The sequence below is a fragment of the Phocoena sinus genome, chromosome 2 (assembly GCF_008692025.1).
Source record: "Phocoena sinus isolate mPhoSin1 chromosome 2, mPhoSin1.pri, whole genome shotgun sequence".
NCBI lineage: Eukaryota > Metazoa > Chordata > Mammalia > Artiodactyla > Phocoenidae > Phocoena > Phocoena sinus.
In genome coordinates, this window is record NC_045764.1 from 140,995,022 (window position 1) to 141,017,110 (window position 22,089).

Below are 22,089 nucleotides of genomic sequence, written 5' to 3' on the forward strand. Positions count from 1 at the left end.
TTATTTTTCTAGGTCGGCAACAGAGATGATTCTAATCTTTATATAAATGTGAAGCTGAAGGCTGCTGAAGAGGTAAAGCCCAGAACAGCGGCACCAATGCCCCCGCCCTCCACTCTTACCCCTCCCCCTCCCCAGGTCCTATCTGCCACCCCTTCCCCTTTGTGCTCCCCCCACAAAAACTTTTATCGCCCACAGCAGACTTCAGTTTATGTATTTCGCAAGTTAGAAATGGGTGACAGAGCTTCAGCCTCTGGTTTGCCCTGGAATGTTTTCTAATCAGTGATCTGCTTGCTTCTAAAGAGCAGGAATAGGGCTTCCCTGGTGGCGCAGTGGTTGAGAGTCCGCCTGCCGATGCAGGGGACACGGGTTCGTGCCCCGGTCCGGGAGGATCCCACGTGCCGTGGAGAGGCTGGGCCCGTGAGCCATGGCCGCTGATCCTGCGCGTCCGGAGCCTGTGCTCCGCGACGGGAGAGGCCCGCACACCGCAAAAACAAAACAAAACAAAACAAAAAACAAATAAAGAGCAGGAATAGTGGACATAAAACTGCTTAAGTGCCGTGGTGACAGTTAACAAGTAAACGATGGATGGGTCAAAGTGAGAGACTTGTTCTTCAGGATATATGAGGGTGAAATGATGCCTGCCACCTCCTGGTTTGTCTTAGTCACATCTGTAGAAGAAATGGGCCCATGTCTCAAGTCCTTTTGCCATGCACCTGTTTTAAATGTTCATTCTTGCAGATTGGGATCAAAGCCACGCACATTAAGTTACCGCGAACGGCCACAGAATCTGAGGTGAGCTGTTAAGAATCAACTGTTAAGAGGGCAGCTGAAGTGCTTTCCTCTCTGGTTTTAGTTTAGTGCAACTTTAGGGACTGATGCATTCAGCATACAAGAAACCTCCAGGTAGTTCTTTCTTCACAGACTCAGCCTTCAGGAAATCTTTGAAAATACCCACAGAGTAAATGGGGCAGTGCTAGGTATGAATGTTTGGTACTCACAGTGTGATTGCTGCATCATTTGTTTGCAAATCACCTGCGATGTTCATTGAAAACTGATCACTGTCCTGTTGTTACCTGCACTTGAAAAATGAAATGTATATTTCATTTCTGTGATGTTCAAGAATAGGCAGAACAGATCATGGGTTAGTAAAGTCAGAACTGTGGGGGATTAACTGGGAAGCGGCAGGAGGGAAAAGGGACTTCCTGAGGTCGTGGAAATGTTCTACATCTGCATTGTCCAGCAGGATAGCCACTAACCCCATGTGGTCATTTAATTAAAATGAAATAAAGTTTAAAATTCTGTTCCTCAGTTGAACCAAGCCACATTTCAAGTATTTTAGTAGCCACTATTGTAAGGTACAAATTACAGAACATTTCTGTCATCACAGAAATCTTGACTTGGGTGATGGTACCATGGATTTTACTGTTGCAGTAATAGTTTATTAAAGTTCTTAGCTCTTTTGTTTGTTGGATTTCTTGCAAGACACCTGAAGGTTACATTCTGTGTTAAGGTAGAGTTGCTCTCAGGATCCAAGGCAAGGTACATTCTGAGAGGACTACAGTTAAACTCTCGGGGGGAAAATGGGACTTCTGACTTGGAAAGTGTTTCTCCACCCTGTTGATTTCTATGTGGTATATAAGTTGTATGTGGTAATATTTTTAGGTGTTAAAGTGCATTACATCTTTGAATGAAGACCTCAATGTGCATGGTTTCATAGTGCAGCTACCTTTAGATTCAGAGAATCCCATTAACACTGAAGCATTGGTCAATGCTATTGCACCCGAAAAGGATGTGGACGGGTGAGTGTGACTTGGCTTTCTGTACCATATTGCATGATTGCGACTATAATATTATTTCTACTTCAGGAACACATCATTTTGGTTCTAAAGAGTAAAGACACCTATCACTTTCCTTGTTTTAGATTGACTAGCATCAGTGCTGGAAAACTTGCTAGAGGTGACCTAAATGACTGTTTCATCCCTTGTACACCCAAAGGATGCTTGGAACTCATCAAGGAGACAGGTAAAAACAAACAGACAAAAACAAAGCACCATTTCATGGAGCCTGGTCTTGACCTTCAGAGGTATAGGGGAGATACACCTATATAAGTGAGCCCTAAATAAGTAGGCCTGATTGGCACAGGACCTGTGTGCTAGGGGCTTCTTTACCTAAATTCTCAATTTTCTCAACAACCCTATGAAGTAGGTAGGTATTCTTATTGTTTAATAGCTGAGAAGACATTCTCAGAGAGATTGAGTAATTTGTCCAAGAGGCAGCAGAGCCAAGATTTGAACTCAGAGTTATTTGAGTTCAAAGCAATTTATTTTGTGTGAAAAAGTAACCTATATGATAATAAAGATTCAGATAGTCTGTAGGGTGCAGAGTGAAAAGTCTGAATCCCAGAATGGGCCCCGAGTCACCCTTGTAGATCTAGGAAATGGATTCCTTGGATAATTGGCTGTATTACCCTGTTACCTAGTCAGCCTCTTGGTATTTTAATTTCATCATGAATACTTGTTAGCAGAGGTTACTTTTTACAAGGAAGTGTGCCCTGTTTAAAAGAAGTGGATCAGAAATTTAAAGTGGAAAGTGTTAGCTAACGTACGTGAAAACTTTCTGTGGCTGGCAAGGAAAGGTCAATCTGTAAGCCTTCGGACAGCTATTATTGTTCAGTCTTACAGCAAAATTTATACTCTACGGCATGTTTAGCACACAGTGTGTTCCAACTTGATAGAAAAAATCCCATGAGCCGTGGCAGCTGTAGGCTCCCCACCTCCTCTTGTTGATATTGAAGCAACCATTTGCCCTAATGCAGCTTCAGGTCCTTTACTGTACCCTAAAAAGTATAGAAAGTTACCTTCTAAACACTTCACACTTTGAGGGCTTTACTTCTAGATGTTCATGATGTTAGCATTATATAGAAACTTGCCTTTTTCGGATAGAGTTAATGTTACACAAGAAGCACAGTTTAAACACAAACTGCCTTAAGGAAGAGTTCGCCTCAGTGGGGCTGGGTAGAAGGGCTCAGTAGAGTCCTCAGGACCTTATTTCTGCTCCCCTTTGCGTGGTGGCTCGTTCTGAGCTCTACTTGGTGGCCCCGAGCAGCTCCAGCCTGTTGCATCCTTGTGCCTAAGAGTCATGGGATGGATCTCATTGTCCAGGGGATGAAATATGGTCACTTGTTCACTCTTGGGTGTTCACCCACACCATCTCTACTGAGGAGAGTATGTCAGTCCTGAAAAGGACATTGGGATAATGCCAGAAGAATGGGTGCTCAGTAAACAAAAAGAAAATTTTTTACTATAGTTAAGTTCCCCTTTATCACTTCCCTGCAAATAACCCTGTGGCTCAGGCCCTAAGCCAAAAGAGAAATTTGGATGAGGAACTAAAGAGTTACTGACACTAATCTAATTTCCCTCCACCCCATTACGTTCACCCTGTTTCTTATAACTGTTTTTCCCATGTAATGTAATATGTCCTCTTCTGCCATATGGCTGTTTAGCTGTATGTCAGGGTTTCTTTCTGATTTGAGTGTAGGTTTTCTCCCCACTCTCCTATGGCTCGATGAATGGATCTTGGCTTAAGCTCCTCTCAGAAACCCACAGCAAGAAGGACACATGTACAAGTCCCAACTTGTAGCTGAAACCCTGAGTAGCCAACGAAGGGATGGTTTTAGGAAGATTGCTTTTTGATGCTAAGAACCTGCTTTTGTGCACCTGTCCTGAGTTCTCCCATTTAGGTGGCATGCGAAGGAGGGCAGCTTCCCCCAGTTCTCTGATGCACGCTGGCTCTCCTTTCAGGGGTGCAGATCGCTGGAAGGCACGCTGTGGTGGTCGGGCGCAGTAAAATAGTTGGTGCCCCAATGCATGACCTGCTTCTGTGGAGCCACGCCACAGTGACCACCTGCCACTCCAAGACTGCCCACCTAGGCGAGGAGGTAAGGGGTCGCGCGCACGCGTTTGCATGCCCGTTCCTGCGTGTGGCAGGGGTTCTTGCCTAATGGGGATGGTTCATATTCAAGTGCCATGTACTTTATTACCTCATTGCCGCATTTAACCCCTCTAACAATTCTGTGATTCTTGTCTGTTTTACAAGATGAAGAAACAAATTCAAATTTAAAACTTGTCCAAGTCTATGCAGATTTTTGTTTGGACTGTATTCTTTCTGTGCCAGTCCATCTCATGGTAGATATAGGGGTTAGCAGTATAGGAACTGGGATTGACCCACAGCAGCCAGATCCCACGTATGCGACAGTGGGTGGTCTCAGAGGTGGAGGTGTCCAGAGCAGGTTATGGACAGTGGTCTTGTGACCTCGGTCACAGCTTGTTCTTGTCCCCTGCATCAGATTCCTGAGCCCAGGAATTCCCAGGAATGACTCCCAGGAATCATCCCATTGACAGTGCAGTCTCTTAAATGTGGCGACAGACCAGAAGAGAGGCCCAGCACCTCTTTAATCCTCCCCAAGCAATGCTCTGCTGAAGGTGGTGGTCCCCACATTATGGGGAAGAGGGGGCAGTCTCCAGGTGTCATGTAATTCAGGGACGTTGTCCCAGGCCTGTGGCTCCAAGCCTGTACTCCTCCCTGTCTCAAAGGTTCTCATCAGGTTCCCCATTCAGTAAAATATCTAGTGAAAGGGGAGGTTTTGACGTGTGTAGGAATGAGCACAGTATATGAAGAGCTGTCAGAGACAGTGTGTGGCCTGCATAAAATAGCTGACGACAGTGAAGAATTTCATACAAAGCTTACGGATGTCCTTTCCACTTCTAGATTTTTTTTATGTTTCACTGTTTTAGTTTCTGAAGTCAGAACTGTCTTTCCCTAGGTAAGTAAAGGTGACATCCTGGTAGTTGCAACTGGCCAGCCTGAAATGGTGAAAGGGGAATGGATCAAACCTGGGGCAATAGTCATCGACTGTGGAATCAATTATGTCCCAGGTGAGTGTTGCTGGGGGAAAAAGGTGGTTTCTGGAGGCGGGCTGGGCAGAGGAAGATGAAGCCCAAGCGAGAACCCCTTGTCCCATTTTAGGCTTGCAGTGCTAAGGTTTAGAGTGATCAGCCTACCCATGGGGGCATGAAGTTAGTAGAGGGCATAGTTGCCCCTTGCAGGAGGAGCCTGTGATTTTAGCCACTGTGCCGTGCCGTGCAGTCCAAGATGACCTTGTCCAGGGAGAGGGTGGGAGAGGAGGCAAGATGATTTCTCGCTCTATCATCACGTAGAGATGGATTTTAACAAAGGATGGTTAAAATATAGTGTGATCTTTGCAAAGCGCTGTGAGACTCCAGGAGAGGGACACATTGTGTCAAGAGTCCTCTAGTTAGGGCTTTGCAAAGATGTTTGGCCTGGGCTGTTTCTAGGTCAAGGATAAAGCCAACATTATAGTCATGTCCAAAACTGTCCTTGTATCCTCGTCCCTAAGTTACTCCTCACTGCGCCGTTTTGGTTAGTGATATCATCACCATTCTTCCTTCCCACAAGTCTGAAACCTTTTAGTTTCCCTCCCAGTCGTTCCATGTATGGATCCGTTTTTAAATTTTATGAGATTTTTCCCTTTCTTCTCTGTTCTCAGTGTCACCACTGAGAGTCACCCTCTCTGCTGGATGCACTGCTCTAAATTTCTCCCTGGTCTCCCTACCACCAGCTGACTCCCACTCAGATCCATCTGTGCACTCTTGCCATGTTTATGGGTCTTGATGTGGACCTGTGAGCCTCTTTCTTCCATGTTACCTGCCAGACTCCTTAGCCCCATACTAGTTTCAGCCACCTCTGTGGCCTTCTCTCTTACACACACTTTGTGAATACCTGTCTTAAACTGTCGTAAAATGGGCCACATGCTCTCCTGCACATGCCTGTTTGTACTTTGCTGCCCCTCTGCCTGCATCTTTAGTGGGGCAGGCTGTTCTTTTCCTCATGAAGTTTTCAAATGTAAAATCTGAAAGGACAATTCAGTGAATACTTGTATACATACCTCGTGGGTTCAAAAAAGGAACAATTTTTAATCAAGCGACTGTTTCTGTGCATCAGGCACCACTCCAGGCCTTGGGCTACACAACTGAATAAAGCGCAACCGTGATCTTCACTTTCAGTGACTTCCTCCCCACCTCCTCTCTGTCCAGAATGTCCATTCTTCCTTCCAAACCTTGTCTGATTTTCCTTCAGCAAGAGGTGATCTCTCCTTCTTTGAAAATCCTTCTCTCCCTGCCTCCCCTCCCGCAGAACTTGGTGTTTCTCTCATTGTATGTCATCATGCTTGGTGTCCTGTGCCTTTTCTCCACTAGTCTGCCTCTAGGTGCTGTGTCCAGCGTGTGCCTTCTGACTGCTGGCAGCCATATCTGTTGGAATGTTAAAAAGAGTTATAGCAAGAATATTCTTTTTCCTCCCCTCCCATCTCAAGTTTGAAATATAGTCACTAAGCTGCCAGGAACATGAGTCACTGTCAAGCCTTCACCGTTTTTAACCTCCCTCCCACTCTCCGTACCATGTTTTTAAGACAGTAGCTCATAACTGATCACTCCTTTTCTTGTAGTGTAATTATCTGATGGGTGATAAAGAAATCGCTCTCCTACAACTCCTTACTTTCAGTACTTGCAACGTGACATTCAAGCTCATTCTGTTTAAAACCTTGCATCTTCTGTATCATATTTCTGCTTTTGACTTTTTTTGTTTTAGACTGGATTTGAGAGAGGAAAGAAGAAAAACCTGGGTAGGGCTCTTGAGTCTCGTATGACTTACACATGAAACTTAACCTCCTATTCACATTTATTCCTCATGTAGAAGGTAAAGTATGAATAAGGTCAGAGCAGTACCTTTCCTCCTGGTCAGCTGTACTTTTTCTGATCCTGGGGATATAGGTGAATAAGTATCGTTACTGTTCCCCAAGGAAGGCAGGATCACTGTTACAGATCCGAGGGTGAGCGGGAGGACCTAAGGACTGCTCTTTGCGAGTGTTCATTCCTTTTTTTTTTTTTTTTAATTGTTATTGATGTGTAGTTGATTTACAATGTTGTGTTAGTTTCAGGTGCACAGCAAAGTGAATCAGGCATACATATACATATATCCACTCTTTTTTAGATTCTTTTCCCATATAGGCCATTACAGAGTATTGAGTAGAGTTCCCTGTGCTATACAGTAGGTCCTTATTAGTTATCTATTTTATATATAATAGTGTGAATGTGTCAATCCCAGTCTCCCAATTTATCACTTCCCCTTTTACCCCCTGGTAACCCAAAGTTTGTTTTCTACATCTGTAACTCTATTTCTGTTTTGTAGGTAAGTTCATTTGTACCCCTTTTTTTAGATCCCACATATAAGTGATATCATGATATTTGTCTTTCTCTGACTTACTTCACTCAGTATGACAATCTCTGGGTCCATCCATGTTGCTGCAAATGGCATTATTTCATTCTCTTTTATGGCTGAGTAGTATTTCATTGTATATATGTACCACATCTTCTTTATCCATTCCTCTGTTGATGGGCATTTAGGTTGCTTCCATGTCCTGGCTATCGTAAACAGGGCTGCAGTGAACATTGGAGTGCATGTGTCTTTTTAAATTATGGTTTTCTCTGGATATATGTGCAGGAGTGGGATTGCTGGATCATATGGTAGCTCTATTTTTAGTTTTTTTAAGAAGCTTCCATACTGTTCTCTATAGTGACTGTACCAATTTACATTCCCACCAACAGTGTAGGAGGGTTCAAATGTTCATTCTTGAAACACCACTTTCCACAACTGGGCCACTTCTTGGTTCATATTTTGATTTAACTCGTTTGCACGGTCCTTTCAGGGATAACATCTTAAGTTATTTTCCAAATTAAGGATGAATTAAGGTACGTAGTTTTTTGTGTTTTTTTTGTTATGGGTTTTTGTTTTGTTGGGGGTTTTTTTGAGGAATATTTTTTTAAGATTCAAGTACAGAGCAGAAAGTATTGGCCAGAGAAACATGTAAAATTGTTCTTCCTGGTGGTTTACTAAAGATAATTGAAAAGGGCTGGATTAATAGTGTTTTATTTGGAAGGGTTATAAAAGGGGGGAACAGATTCCTAACCCCTCTCAATCCAGTCTCAACCTATCCAGCGTAGTGGCTTCTATACTGGACCCTGTTATTGGGGCCCCCAAATTACATGTGAAGGACTCAAGGCTCAGCTGGATTGGGTTTTCTTTTTTCCTCTACCGCGCAGCTCGCGGGATCTTAGTTCCCCGACCAGGGATTATAAACCCATGCCCCCTGGAGTGGAAGCGCAGAGTCCTAACATTGGACCGCCAGGGAAGTCCCTCAGCCGGATCTTAACTAGTTTTGCACTAATAGTTCCAGATGAAAGAGAAATTCTAGGGCTGGGATAGATAAGCAAAATGTTTGATGGTTACTGAAGCCATGTGCTTAGAGACAGTCACTTTTCCACTGACCACATCACACCTTCCGTGAAACCTGTACGTACATCAGAGGGCACTGAAGCCAGCCCTGATAGCGTTTGATTAAGGAGCAGAGCTGAGCTCACCCAGTGCAGCGTGAGGTTGTGCAGTAATTGACGTGTCTCCTGTATGTGCAGAAACACACAGAGGAAGTGACTAACATTCATAAATAGAAGGAGGTACAGGGGTATTTTTAGCTAACTTCGGTGTGTTAGACAATTGAAACCCATACAAGGGCAACCCTCAACCGTTATTTCCCTGGCATTTTGAAACGACCTTAGTGATTATGAGAGGAAATGTTCTGCCATTGCCGTAGCTTGCTGCCTTATAATCTAGAAGCCTGAAACCATCACAAGGGGTTGTGTTCACCAGCTCCTGAGAGTACATGTAGAAAATATCTAATGTTATCTAGGGTAGGAAGAGAAACCCTTATGTTCGGAGAGTGTTTTTTCTTTTTTTTTTTTTAAATTAATTTATTTATTTTTGGCTGCATTGGGTCTTTGTTGCTGCGCGCAGGCTTTCTCTAGTTGCGGCGAGCGGGGGCTACTCTTTATTGCGGTGCGCAGGCTTCTCATTACAGTGGCTTCTCCTGTTGCGGAGCACGGGCTCTAGGTGTGTGGGCTTCAGTAGCTGTGGCTCACGGGCTCTAGAGCACAGGCTCAGTAGTTGTGGCGCACGGGCTTAGTTGCTCCGCGGCATGTGGGATCTTCCTGGACCAGGTCTCGAACCCGTGTCCCCTGCATTGGCAGGCGGATTCTTAACAACTGCGCCACCAGGGAAGCCCAGAGAGTGTTTTTTCAATCTCAAGAAACACACACAATTTACTTGATTCTCCTCAAGCTTGTGAAATAGGTAGTGTTCATCCTTCTTTGCCCCTTTAGACTTCTGATCAGTAAGGAGCCCACAGGGGCTGGAGACTCGAGGTTAGTGAAAGAGCTGATCCTAGAGCCGAAGTCGCTTATTTCTGGCTTTTTGGCTGAATCCTGAGGCTTCCTTTCTTAGTTGTGGCAATCTGATCAAAGAGGTGAAATGGCTAAGATCTTACGAGGTCCTGCCTTAGAACCAACCACAAGGTCTAGCCCTGTCCCCAGCCCCTCCTGGAAGTGCAGTGAAGCCAAGTGTAGGAGTGAGTGAGCAGTGATGCATCATGGGGTCTTGTTCTCTTGAATAGCTATTCTTTGCTGCTAAGATTTGTAGTTGTTCTTGTATCCTTTTAACGGGAGTGTAATTATATTCTTTGCCTTTTTGCATACATTTAAGTAGCTGCTCGTCTTTGGAATTGGATGTTGAATTGTTCCTCCAGCTCATGCCTGGAGCTTACAAAATGCTGACAGTTGCTGTAGAAACCATATCTGGCAGCTGCGATATAGCTGGAGCTTTGTGCACCCAAAAAATTCCTTTGAAGGCCTTGGCAAATTAACATTTTAAAAGGTGCTCATTGTATACTTGGTGGTTGGCTTTAAGAATAAAACACAGTTGGTATTTTATTTGCCACCTGACAGAAGACAAAAGGTTTCTCCTGGTTCTGAAAAACCACTTAAGCATCTTGTGGAATTTTGCAGGTAAAGTAAGTTTCTCCCTGGGAGATAGCAAACACCTGTCATCCCACAGCTTTTTTTTTTTAACGTCTTTATTGGAGTATAATTGCTTTGCATTGTTGTGTTAGTTTCTGCTGTATAACAAAGTGAATCAGCTATACATATACATATATCCCCATATCCCGTCCCTCTTGCGTCTGCCTCCCACCCCTCTAGGTGGTCACAAAGCACCGAGCTGATCTCCCTGTGCTATGCGGCTGCTTCCCACTAGCTATCTGTTTTACGTTTGGTAGTGTATATATGTCAATGCCACTCTCTCACTATGTCCCAGCTTACCCTCCCCCTTCCCCGTGTTCTCAAGTCCATTCTCTCTGTCTGCATCTTTATTCCTGTCCTGCCCCTAGGTTCATCAGAACCATTTTTTTTTTTAGATTCCATATATATGTGTTAGTGTTCAGTATTTGTTTTCCTGTTTCTAACTTACTTCACTCTGTGTGACAGACTCTAGGTCCATCCACCTCACTACAAATAACTCAATTTTGATTCTTTTAATGGCTGAGTAATATTCCACTGTATATATGTGCCACGTCTTCTTTATCCACTCATCTATCAATGGACCCTTAGGTTGCTTCCATGTCCTGGCTATTGTAAATAGTGCTGCAGTGAACATTGTGGTACATGACTCTTTTTGAATTATGGTTTTCTCAGGGTATATGCCCAGTAGTGGGATTGCTGTGTTGTATGGTAGTTCTATATTTAGTTTTTTAAGGAACCTCCATACTGTTCTCCATAGTGGCTGTATCAATTTACATTCCCATCAACAGTGCAAGAGGGTTCCCTTTTCTCCACACCCTCTCCAACATTTATTGTTTGTAGATTTTTTATGATGGACATTCTGCCCGGTGTGAGGTGATACCTCATTGTAGTTTTGATTTGCATTTCTCTAATGATTAGTGATGTTGAGCATCCTTTCATGTGTTTGTTGGCAATCTGTATATCTTCTTTAGAGAAATGTCTATTTAGGTCTTCTGCCCATTTTTGGATTGGGTTGTTGGTTTTTTTTTTTTTATTATTATTGAGCTTCATGAGCTGCTTGTATATTTTGGAGATTAATCCTCTTGTCAGTTGCTTCATTTGCAAATATTTTCTCCCATTCTGAGGGTTGTCTTTTCGTCTCATTTCTGTTTTCCTTTGCTGTGCAAAAGCTTTTAAGTTTCATTAGGTCCCATTTGTTTATTTTTGTTTTATTTCCATTTCTCTAGGAGGTGGGTCAAGAAGGATCTTGCTGTGATTTATGTCATAGAGTGTCTGCCTGTGTTTTCCTCTAAGAGTTTTATAGTGTCTGGCCTTACATTTAGGTCTTTAATCCATTTTGAGTGTATTTTTGTGTATGGTGTTAGGGAGTGTTCTAATTTCATTTTTTTTTACATGTAGCTGTCCAGTTTTCCCAGCACCACTTATTGAAGAGGCTGTCTTTTCTCCATTGTATATTCTTGCTTCCTTTATCAAAAATAAAGTGACCATATGTGTGTGGGTTTATCTCTGGGCTTTCTATCCTGTTCCATTAATCTATATTTCTGTTTTTGTGCCAGTACCATACTGTTTTTTTTGTTGTTGTTGTTGTGTTGGTTTTTTTTTAAAGTACCTTACTGTCTTGATTACTGTAGCTTTGTAGTATAGTCTGAAGTCAGGGAAACTGATTCCTCCAGCTCCATTTTTCTTCCTCAAGTTTGCTTTGGCTATTTGGGGTCTTTTGTGTTTCCATACAAATTGTGCAATTTTTTGTTCTGGTTCTGTGAAAAATGCCATTGGTAGTTTGATAGGGCTTGCATTGAATCTGTAGATTGCTTTGGGTAGTATAGTCATTTTCACAATGTTGATTCTTCTAATCCAAGGACATGGTATATCTCTCCATCTGTTTGTATCATCTTTAATTTCTTTCATCAGTGCCTTATAGTTTTCTGCATACAGGTCTTTTGTCTCCTTAGGTAGGTTTATTCCTAGGTATGTTATTCTTTTTGTTTCAGTGGTAAATGGGAGTGTTTCCTTAATTTCTCTTTCAGATTTTTCATCATTAGCGTATAGGAATGCCAGAGATTTCTGTGCATTAATTTTGTATCCTGCTACTTTACCAGATTCATTGATTAGCTCTATTAGTTTTCTGGTAGCATCTTTAGGATTCTCTGTGTATAATATGTCATCTGCAAACAGTGACAGTTTTACTGCTTCTTTTCCAATTTGGGTTCCTTTTATTTCTTCTTCTCTGATTGCTGTGGCTAAAACTTCCAAAACTCTGTTGAATAATAGTGGTGAGAGTGGGCAACCTTGTCTTGTTCCTGATCTTAGTGGGAATGGTTTCAGTTTTTCACCATTGAGAACAATGTTGGTTGTGGGTTTGTCACATTTGGCCTTTATTATGTTGAGGTAACTTCCCTCTATGCCTACTTTCTCGAGAGTTTTTATCATAAATGGGGAGCTTTTATCACATCCCACAGCTTTTAAGTAAAGTAGGCACTTGAACCAGATGGGACTACACACCCTAAACTCGACTTAGTTTTTGGAACAAGCTGTTGTAATTGATCACATAACTTAGAAATAAACACGAAGATTGTGATTCTGAGACTGTGCTTTGACTTTTTTACCTCTTTGACCAGATGATACAAAATCAAGTGGGAGGAAAATTGTGGGTGATGTGGCATACAAGGAGGCCAAGGAGAGGGCAAGCTTCATTACTCCTGTTCCTGGTGGCGTCGGGCCAATGACGGTGGTGATGCTAATGCAGGTAAGTGTGAATGGACGTTTTTGTAATAGTTCTACGAAGCTGATAGAATTCCAGGTACTGCATTTCTCCCCAAGTAGAAATGTCATAGAACCTACTCAGGATCTAAGTAAGGATGTGAATCTGTTGAAGAGAAAAAGGAAATGGAAGTAGAGAGAAGTAGAATCAATCGTATTAATAGAGGGAAGTAGGGGTAGCATGATTCTGATTTACTCTGGAATGTGATAACTTAAGGGGAAAAAAGTACGAGCAGCCTGGCTTCACTCAGTATGTTTTGGCTTCTTGCCCTTTGTAACACACACCAGCTGGTGGGGGTGAGGCGCGCAGCCCAGGGCATCCTGCTGCCTATAGACTCCGGCCTCGAATTGAAGCATGTTAACAGGCGGATCCTGAAGCTGTTCATTTTGTGATTGAACTTGAGTGACCAGGACTAGGAACTGAGGTGGAGGTTAAAATCATCACCTCTTCTCAGTTCCATTTGTGTCATTTTGTTTAGAGCACGGTAGAGAGTGCAAAGCGTTTCCTGGAGAAATTTAAGCCAGGGAAGTGGATCATTCAGTATAACAAACTTAACGTGAAGACACCTGTGCCAAGGTAAAAAGAAGCTTTTGCTGTTTTCACACTGTGGATGGTGGGGTTTTAGCTGATGGATACCATGGTTATGTGTATGCCCCCTCCGAACGTGGTTGAGGTGGGTCATTACTAGGATGGCATTGATTGAGTCCCGTGAATAAAGGTTGATACATATTTTCTATATTTCTTCTAAGTGACATTGATATATCACGGTCTTGCAAGCCAAAGCCCATTGGTAACCTGGCTCGAGAAATTGGTCTGAGCTCTGAAGAGGTAGAATTGTATGGTGAAACCAAGGCCAAAGTCCTGCTGTCAGTACTGGAACGCCTGAAGCACCAGCCCGACGGGAAATACGTGGTGGTGACCGGGTATGGTTTTTGCCCATTTGCCAGTTGAATCTTAATATTAGTCCTGATTATTATTACCAGGGGTTGCATTTGCGCTTAGCCATGTATATGTGGAGGTTCCTTTAATTTGGTTTTAGATTTTTTATTTATTTTTTATTTAAAAAAATTTGTTTTTGTGGTATGCGGGCCTCTCCCTGTTGTGGCCTCTCCCGTTGTGGAGCACAGGCTCCGGACGCGTAGGCTCAGTGGCCATGGCTCACGGGCCCAGCCGCTCCGAGGCACGTGGGATCTTCCCAGACCGGGGCACAAACCTGTGTCCCCTGCATCCGCAGGCAGACTCTTAACCACTGCGCCACCAGGGAAGCCCTGGTTTTAGCATTTTCATATGTATTTTATCTAATTTGATCCTTACAGCGACCCTGTGAAGAAGAGTAGACAACTCTATAGAGATGAGAAAATTTGTCAAGGTTATTCATCTAGTAGGTGGAAGAGTTTGAATCTTAAAACCTGATCTTCAGATGGAATTGCCTTTTTTAAACCCCAGATCATTAATTCTGTAGATCTGTTGAGGATTCATCTATTTTTTTGTTTGGCTGAGTTAAAAGCTAGTTTTTGAGACTAAATTGAGAAATTAAAAGTATAGCAGTGTCTCTTACAAAGTAGAGTATATTTGCCCCTAACTGTCAGAAGAGCTAAAATGCAGAAGTCTTTTTTAATTTCAAACTGGGGGGAAGTTACAACTAAGACCCTTGGAAAAGATCCCTTTCATGTGTTTCATCTTTCTGGTTACTCAGATTAAGAGTCACTCTCTAGGATCAGAGCTGACTTAGTGATACACATGAATTTAATTTACATAAATGTAATTTTCCTATTTTGCTTTCATCTTGAAGAATAACTCCAACACCCCTGGGAGAGGGGAAAAGCACAACCACGATTGGGCTGGTGCAGGGCCTCAGTGCCCATCTCCATCAGAATGTCTTCGCGTGTGTGCGACAGCCTTCTCAGGGCCCCACCTTCGGAATAAAAGGTATTAGTGAGACCAGACCTGGGTGGCCAGAGGGCGCCTGCACCTCCTTCAGTCCTCCTGGCCCACTTGGCCCATGAATGTGTGCGGGGTCTTCAGCTCATTTAGACACTAGAAACAGCTTCATCACATCCCAGAAGAGCATCATGGTGCTTTTGGTGAAGGCTTTCATTGGATCACCCCAACTCCTGCTGTCACTGTCTGATACTGCACAGGGATTCCCTGGGATGGGTAATATGTAGCCAGGGGTGCTTTTATATGACCGATAGTCGACTCTCATAGTAACAATAAAGGTAATCACAGCCGCTGATCACCATGCTGACTTTCTAGAGACAAAGACAAAGACAAACCCTACAGATGTTTCACACTGAGGGAATAAGAAAAGTATATGCTTATTGAGTATAGGCTTCGTGCCAGGTTTTGTGCTAAGCAGTTTATGCCTATTACTTTATCTTCTAAGATGGTTAGTTTTATCTCCACTTACAGTAGCAGCAACTGGGATTCAGAGGTAGCTTGAATTCAAGGCAGTATCATCAAGTACCAGGGTGAGTCCCCACGTCTACGTCAAGCTCTAAGATAATACCATCAACCCAATGTTTCTTCTGATTAGATGAAAACACAACAACAATAACTGTACTTCACCTTCAGTTTTTGATAGCTGCAGTACTGCAGACATGTTCATTTAATTAAAATTATTTTTATTAATTAAAATAGGTTCTCAGTCAGCTTCATCATTTGCTTGGCGATAGGGTATCACATATCCCGCTTGTTCTAACAATTACTACAAATGTTGACACGGGATACGCCTTTGTCCTTCTTCAGCCTATTGTTTTGATATAAGTGCGTTAACTTAGTTCTGCTTTTGAGCTTAACAACCCCCTTTTATTTCAGAATGAGCCTTTTCCCCCTTATTGAACCCAATATGCTCCTTTTCCTCTTATCACAAATTGCCCCATTTTCATTGCATGATCTCTGCCCCACAAAAAAACCCCACACAAAACCTCTACCTCAGATTGACATTTATCTCACTGTAAACCTGGACATTTTTAACTGGATTTTGGTTAGTAATCCAAATGGGCCAGCAAAAATCTAGCAGTTAAGCTGTTTTCTACCATATGTGTCCTATTTAGGAAGAATTGCAGTCTCTGTGTTTGTGTTGCTGTGTTTATTTTAAATATTCCTTTTTTAAAATGCCAGAATAGCATTTATGAGGGTAGGAAATTGAACAGGTTTGCCTTTATGTAACTGTAGGCTGGGTTTTTCTTAACAAATGTTAGGAATCAAGAGGAACCTGTTTCTAAAGATAATGAGTAGGTATGTTATGTGTTTATGGTTTTTGTCAGTTAGATTCAGATTTCAGTTGAGAGACTATTCAGAGTGAACAAGATCAAGCGGTTTAGTTTGGTCAAGAAAATTAGAAGGCACTTGATCGAATCTGTCCAAATGGTTGTAAAAAGTAAATAATATGCGGAGCAGTTACAAAAACCGATTTGTTTTCATTTGATTTGCAAGTCATGGTGAAACGTGCTTAACATGAGTCTTCAACCTTGACCTGTCCTCCAGGTGGTGCTGCAGGTGGCGGCTACTCACAGGTCATTCCTATGGAAGAGGTAATGTGGTCTGGGATTTGGTTGGATCAGACCTTTTTTTATAGTTTTTCCTTCCTGGGATTAAAGTTTATTGTAGAGATCTTAGTAGGCAAATGACTTGTTTGCTCAACAGAAGCAGTACTTCAGAGAAAAACATCTTAATTTGCCAACTTTTAAACAGTTTACTTTTTTTTTTTTTTTTTTTTTTTTTTTTTTGCGGTACGTAGGCCTCTCACTGTTGTGGCCTCTCCCGTTGCAGAGCACAGGCTCCGGACGCGCAGGCTCAGCGGCCATGGCTCACGGGCCCAGCCGCTCCGCGGCATGTGAGATCCTCCCAGACCAGGGCACGAACCCGTGTCCCCTGCATCGGCAGGTGGACTCTCAACCACTGCGCCACCAGGGAAGCCCAACAGTTTACTTTTTTGACATGACAAGGACTTCAAAGCCTGGCTTGCAGTGAAAATAATAAGCAAGTGATTAAATGAAGCATAAGATAGGGAAGAACAAACACGAAGTGAATTCAAAGTAATAACCACAGAAGTGGGAGCAGCGTATAGGCATGGAGTTGGGTCGCTCCAGTGTACTTCTTGCTCACTGTTTAAAGGACGTGAGTGTGTTCTTACTAATCCAGCGTTGCTGCTGATCCCAGGGGTGTGGCGTTTATGGTTATTGGCCATGTCTCTTAGGGAAAATCAGTGTTCCTTCTGAGGATAGATAGTAATTTGTTTTCAAGAGATAGCTGTGTTGGTGTTTGTCCACTAGCTGTGCTGCCATCAGTTTTCCATTGGCTTTAACATAGGGATTGGTTTGGCTGCAATAGAGTGAATGTGAAAAGATGCAGAGAAGTTGGAAGACTGATGTGGCTTCTACCCTTTTGTAGTTTAATCTCCACCTTACTGGTGACATCCATGCCATCACTGCGGCTAATAACCTTGTGGCTGCAGCCATCGATGCCCGGATGTTCCACGAACAGACCCAGACAGACAAGGTAGGCTGCTGAGACCCCCACGGGCACTTTCAGAAGGTTTGAAGCACTCAAATTAATGTTGGACCCTTGGGTACCAATAATGCAGGTAGCAAGACAGTGGCGTTCCTCTCTCTTAAAAGCCCTCTTCCTCCTTTTCTCTAAGGCCCTCTTTAATCGTTTGGTACCATCAGTAAATGGAGTGAGAAAGTTCTCTGATATCCAAATCCGGAGGTTACGGGTAAGCTTTTCCCTTGTTCATTTTTGATATTGTGTGAAATTAGGTGATTGATAAGGAGGTTATAATCTCCTTAGAGTAGCCTGTTTTGGACAAGTTCATCCATAACCATAGTCATAAGGTTATGATATACATAAAGATGGGTGGCAGAGGTTGTTTCTCACTTATCTTTGAATTTTTAGTGGCTAGTCCCAGGATCGATAGAGCACTGAGGACCTGCTCTCAGCTAAGAAGAATGACACTTCTTTATAGCATGGATATAGGAGTCAGGATGCCAGCGTGGCAACATAGCAGCTTCTAGAGTTTGAATACCTGCTCTTTGCAGCATCAGGGCCTTAAGCAAGAGTGGTTGCTTCTGTATTTTATTTGAACTTCTATTACAAATATATAGTTATTAAACGTACACTGTACCATATGACCCAGAAATTCTAATCCTAGGTATTTACTCAAAAGAAATGCAAACTTGTATTCATATAGAAACAAAATCTACAAACAACCTAAATATCTTTCTGTAATAAATGGATAAACAAGCTGGTACATCCATACAGTAAAAAGGAATGAACTGCTGATACACACAACAACTTGAATGAATCTCAAAGGCATTATGTTGCTTGAAAGAAGCTAGCCGCAAATGGTTGCATACTGTATGCTTCCATTTATATGACATTCTCAAAAGACAAAGCTATAGTGATGGAAAATAGATCAGTGGGTGCCAGGAGTTATGGGTTGGGGAAAGGTGTGGCTATAAAGGGGTAGCACAAGGAAATTTTCAAAATATATTCTTGTGTTACTTTTACATATGAAAGAAATGTTATATATCTGTAAATATTCTTTAGACTGCCTGACACACATAAGCATTCAATAAATGGTATGTGCTACCTAGTTATCAATAGTAGTTACACTCACCTTATTTTTAACTTTTTGCAACTTTATATTTTAATGCTGTAAGAATAGTACACAAGCTCCAGATGCAGTAATGATTTACATTTTGCCCTACTTGCTTTACAGTTCTGTCACTATTTATATATATGCATTTTTCTCTGGACTTGAGAAAAAGTGACTTTTACACAGTTTGATATTTTTTAGCTTCTCTTGTTCTCACACCCCACAAAACATCCTTGCATAAGGTAAGTCAGCTATTACCTTGTTATGTAAAAGAATTGTGTTCTGCAAGGCAGCAAGTACTGTAGAAGAGCAGGCAACTTCTACTCTTACCTTTGCTGATGGAACTTTCTGTCAGGTGTGGGGAGGGGCTGGACTCAACGTTTAAATGATCTTTTAAAAAGCTCTGGGATTTGAGATCAAGGGACTTGTCAATGGCCACAGCACCCCTCACCAGGTTGGAACTAGAACGTTGATCTTCTGTTTCCTGGTCCCCAGGCATCCTCTCTTGTGCTGTATTATCACAGTCTACCCACCAGGTACTCAGTCAAGAAGGGTTGTCAACAGCAAATTCTCAGCTTAGTGACTGAGGGTTTTGCTGACTTCTGTAAACAATGTCATGTTCCAGGCTTGTGATGCTATTTGACAAGCCAGTGAGCACCAGCTCTGAAAACACACCTGAGGTTTTAACCTCATAACACAGGAAGGGAACTATGGGAAGAGTAGGGTTTGCTGGGGCCACTCAGATCTACCAGGAGTTAAGAGAAAAAGAGAGTACATTTTAAAGGCATTTTCCATTTCAGTATTTGACCATGGTACACATTGTAAATAAATAAATTTCCAAGTTCCGTGAGGAGGAAGAAACAAACCCTTCTTGTGCCTTTTGGAATAGTAAGAAGGCAGTGAAAGGATAGTACTACTTAGAAAGCATGTACTGTGCTAGAGCAATGTCTCTTCTTTTCTTCTGCATCGAAAGGACTATTTATCCCTTTAAATATATTCAAAAGGTCAGCATATTAGTTTTTAAAAAAGCATTTAAAGTGATTTACATTGATTTTTATTGATCGATATTTGTTTTTGCCCTTCTAATTTTGCATGTGACTTGGGCTTCTCAACTGTTTGATTGAAAAAGCTTTTCCTTTCAATATGTTTGCATATGGTGAGTTAGGTACAACACTTTTTGGTCACTATGTTTACGTAGGGCTTCGGTTTAGGGAAATGCCTCTGGTGCTCAGTGATAGGGACAAACATGTTAATAATACCTTTGTACATGTGTAAATGGGAAATAAAGATTTAGCCAAAGGGATCATAGTTTTCCCTTCTGAATTTAACATGGTTTATATTTCCCCTATCTGGAGATAGGGATAAAAAAATTTTTTTTTAAAATCATATCTGCTTTTGTTTGGTTTGTCTTATTTTTTAATTTTCCTACCTCTTCAGAGACTAGGCATTGAAAAGACTGACCCTACCACACTGACAGATGAAGAGATACACAGATTTGCAAGATTGGACATTGATCCAGAAACTATAACTTGGCAAAGAGGTACCAGAGCAGGGTGTACACCCCATTGGTTTGGTTATACTGCACGCCCCATGACCTCCCTTAGAGGTGATAAAATGGGAGGTCCATAGCTTGTGTGTTGGTATTTTCATGGTTAAGGCCTGAATAAGATGGCGACTCACTCGTTTTCCTGGCCACCTCCATCAGTCTCCCTCCTTATTAGCTGTAATCAAACCTCCTTTTGTTTGGTTAGTTGGACATTTTGCTGGCTCTTCAGTGTTCATTGGCGTGAGGAGGGTTTTAAGGAAGTTCATACATAAACCAAAAATAACATTTTGCAACTTTCATTTTATGCAGAAAGTTTTGGTGTCATTAAGTAGAGAAGTGATGTTTAATCACTTCTTAAATCATGTTGCCCTTTATTCTTAGAACTCTTGTCTGGCATAAGTGACTTGATTTTTCTTGTAGGTCTGGAGCTTGCCTGCTCACTTTTACCTCATTTTCTTAAACTCTCTTGTAACAAAGTAGGTAGCCTTCAAGGTTTAAACATCCAGCAGATTGGTGAGTGAGTTGCCTGGTTTCACTGCCAGATGTTGCTTTTGTCTGTGTCAACTAGCATGGCTTAGAGTTTTATTTTGTACCAACAGTGTATGCGTCTAAACTCTGTCACTGCTGAGAAGAAATTTTCATCTAGATGTACAGAGTGCAGCTGACAGGCCATTTATTGACTGTTTTTGTGACTGTCATTGGCTCAGTAACTGTGCTAGCTAATGGCATTTTTAAGGCAACTCTCCTAATATCTAAAACCACACTGATCTTTCTCTTCCTTTGCTTCAATAGCTTTAGACATATGGTATCATATTTTATGAGGAATAAGCTAAAGATCCATTTTGAAAATTTATTATCACAATCATTTTTCCTTTGCTTTATATGTAATTCATGCTTTCTAAGAAAGTAGAAGCAGACATGGGAAAACATGGGTCATACCCATTGACTGGCTGTTCTATACACAGAAATTAGATGCAAGGAACTAGACACTATTTTTTTTTTAAAAATAAGGATAAACTCCAACAACTCATTACATCCTTCACTCATCAAATGGGGTGGTGTGTGTGTTTCCCCAAGTGCTGCACAAGACACTGCTTTTAGTGTTTAAATTATTACAGTCTTTAAGGAAAATACTTTGGCATGTTATCAAGTACCTTGAAAGTGCCTCTCCTCTTTGACCCACCCTAAAAGAGTGTGAACTGGTTTGCTGCTGTTTTTCATTTTGTGTTTTGTTGTTATTTTTGGTATGTCATACAAAAAACAAAATTGGGAATACACTAAAATGTTCACCATAGTTAGACCTAGGAGGTGGGGGGATTAAGATTAGTTAGTAGGTTGATCTTTGCCATGTTTTCAAGAGTATGCAATTGGAAAGATGTTCTGTCATCAGAATGGAAATTACTTCTTCTAAGTGAGCTAAAGGAAAGAGCAGGTCTGTTACCCAGCCTGCTTCAAAAGGCATTGCCTTTGCCCTGTGTTTATGGGCCTCGTGTGTCTCAGGGTTATGTAAGATCAGTGAGTCATCCCACAGAACAACATAAACCTCGGCCTTTTGAAAAACTGGCCTGCTCTGTTTTTTTGTGGAGTGTGGAATATGCTTTGAAATGGATTCCAGATTTCTAGTTAATTGTTTGAATTCTCTAGGAAGAATAAACCAAGCCACTCTACCGTCTTGTCTTTAATTTCTGCACATTAATGGTATGAAAACATCATTTCTAAACTTGGACCCATATTCTAGCTTTACCATAAATTTTGAAATCAAATATTATAGTCATTAAGTTAGATTTGTTGCTTAAAATTCTGCTGGTTCCTTTGACTTTATGGTCCTTTTCCCTCTCTACTATATCTGCTGTATTTTCCCTCTCTACTGTATCTTCCTTTTCTACCGTAGTGCTGGATACCAATGACAGATTCCTGAGGAAGATCACAATTGGACAGGCTCCCACGGAGAAGGGGCACACACGGACGGTAACTGCCTGTTCCTTTCTAAGTAAATTAGTTCATGGGCACTAGATCCTTGCTGCTTCTATCCTCCTCCATTCCCTCCTGATCAGCTGATACTGCCAGGTGTTGTTCTGCCTTCTCCCTTGTAAAATGAGAGCGAGTAGGTGTGTGGTATTGAGCACTCCTGACAGTTTTTGCAGTAAATCCCATGTGTCACCTGTGTATTTTTCCCCCAGTATTTTTTCCTGGAGGT

The 22,089-nt window shown here is 42.0% G+C and overlaps 1 protein-coding gene across 14 annotated transcripts in view; it reads left to right on the forward strand.

Annotated features, from left to right (window-relative positions):
• The window catches only part of MTHFD1 (methylenetetrahydrofolate dehydrogenase, cyclohydrolase and formyltetrahydrofolate synthetase 1), a 58,863-nt gene that overhangs the window by 19,941 nt on the left and 16,833 nt on the right, over positions 1-22,089 (forward strand). For 7 of the 14 annotated variants that reach the window (XR_004348687.1, XR_004348686.1, XM_032624414.1 and 4 more), the window contains 15 exons: positions 13-72; positions 739-792; positions 1,663-1,799; positions 1,922-2,022; positions 3,801-3,937; positions 4,823-4,934; positions 12,602-12,729; positions 13,223-13,320; positions 13,494-13,667; positions 14,537-14,673; positions 16,234-16,280; positions 17,140-17,247; positions 17,390-17,464; positions 19,784-19,886; positions 21,784-21,860. Coding sequence is in view for 8 of the 14 variants with exons in the window: in XM_032624414.1 (XP_032480305.1) it covers positions 13-72; positions 739-792; positions 1,663-1,799; positions 1,922-2,022; positions 3,801-3,937; positions 4,823-4,934; positions 12,602-12,729; positions 13,223-13,320; positions 13,494-13,667; positions 14,537-14,673; positions 16,234-16,280; positions 17,140-17,247; positions 17,390-17,464; positions 19,784-19,886; positions 21,784-21,860 (1,548 nt within the window). In the remaining 6 variants the exon portion in view is untranslated. Of the gene's footprint in view, positions 1-12; positions 73-738; positions 793-1,662; positions 1,800-1,921; positions 2,023-3,800; positions 3,938-4,822; positions 4,935-12,601; positions 12,730-13,222; positions 13,321-13,493; positions 13,668-14,536; positions 14,674-16,233; positions 16,281-16,486; positions 17,248-17,389; positions 19,887-21,783; positions 21,861-22,089 lie in introns of those variants that run through there. The other 7 variants (XM_032624421.1, XM_032624422.1, XM_032624417.1 and 4 more) reach the window with 6 other exon arrangements.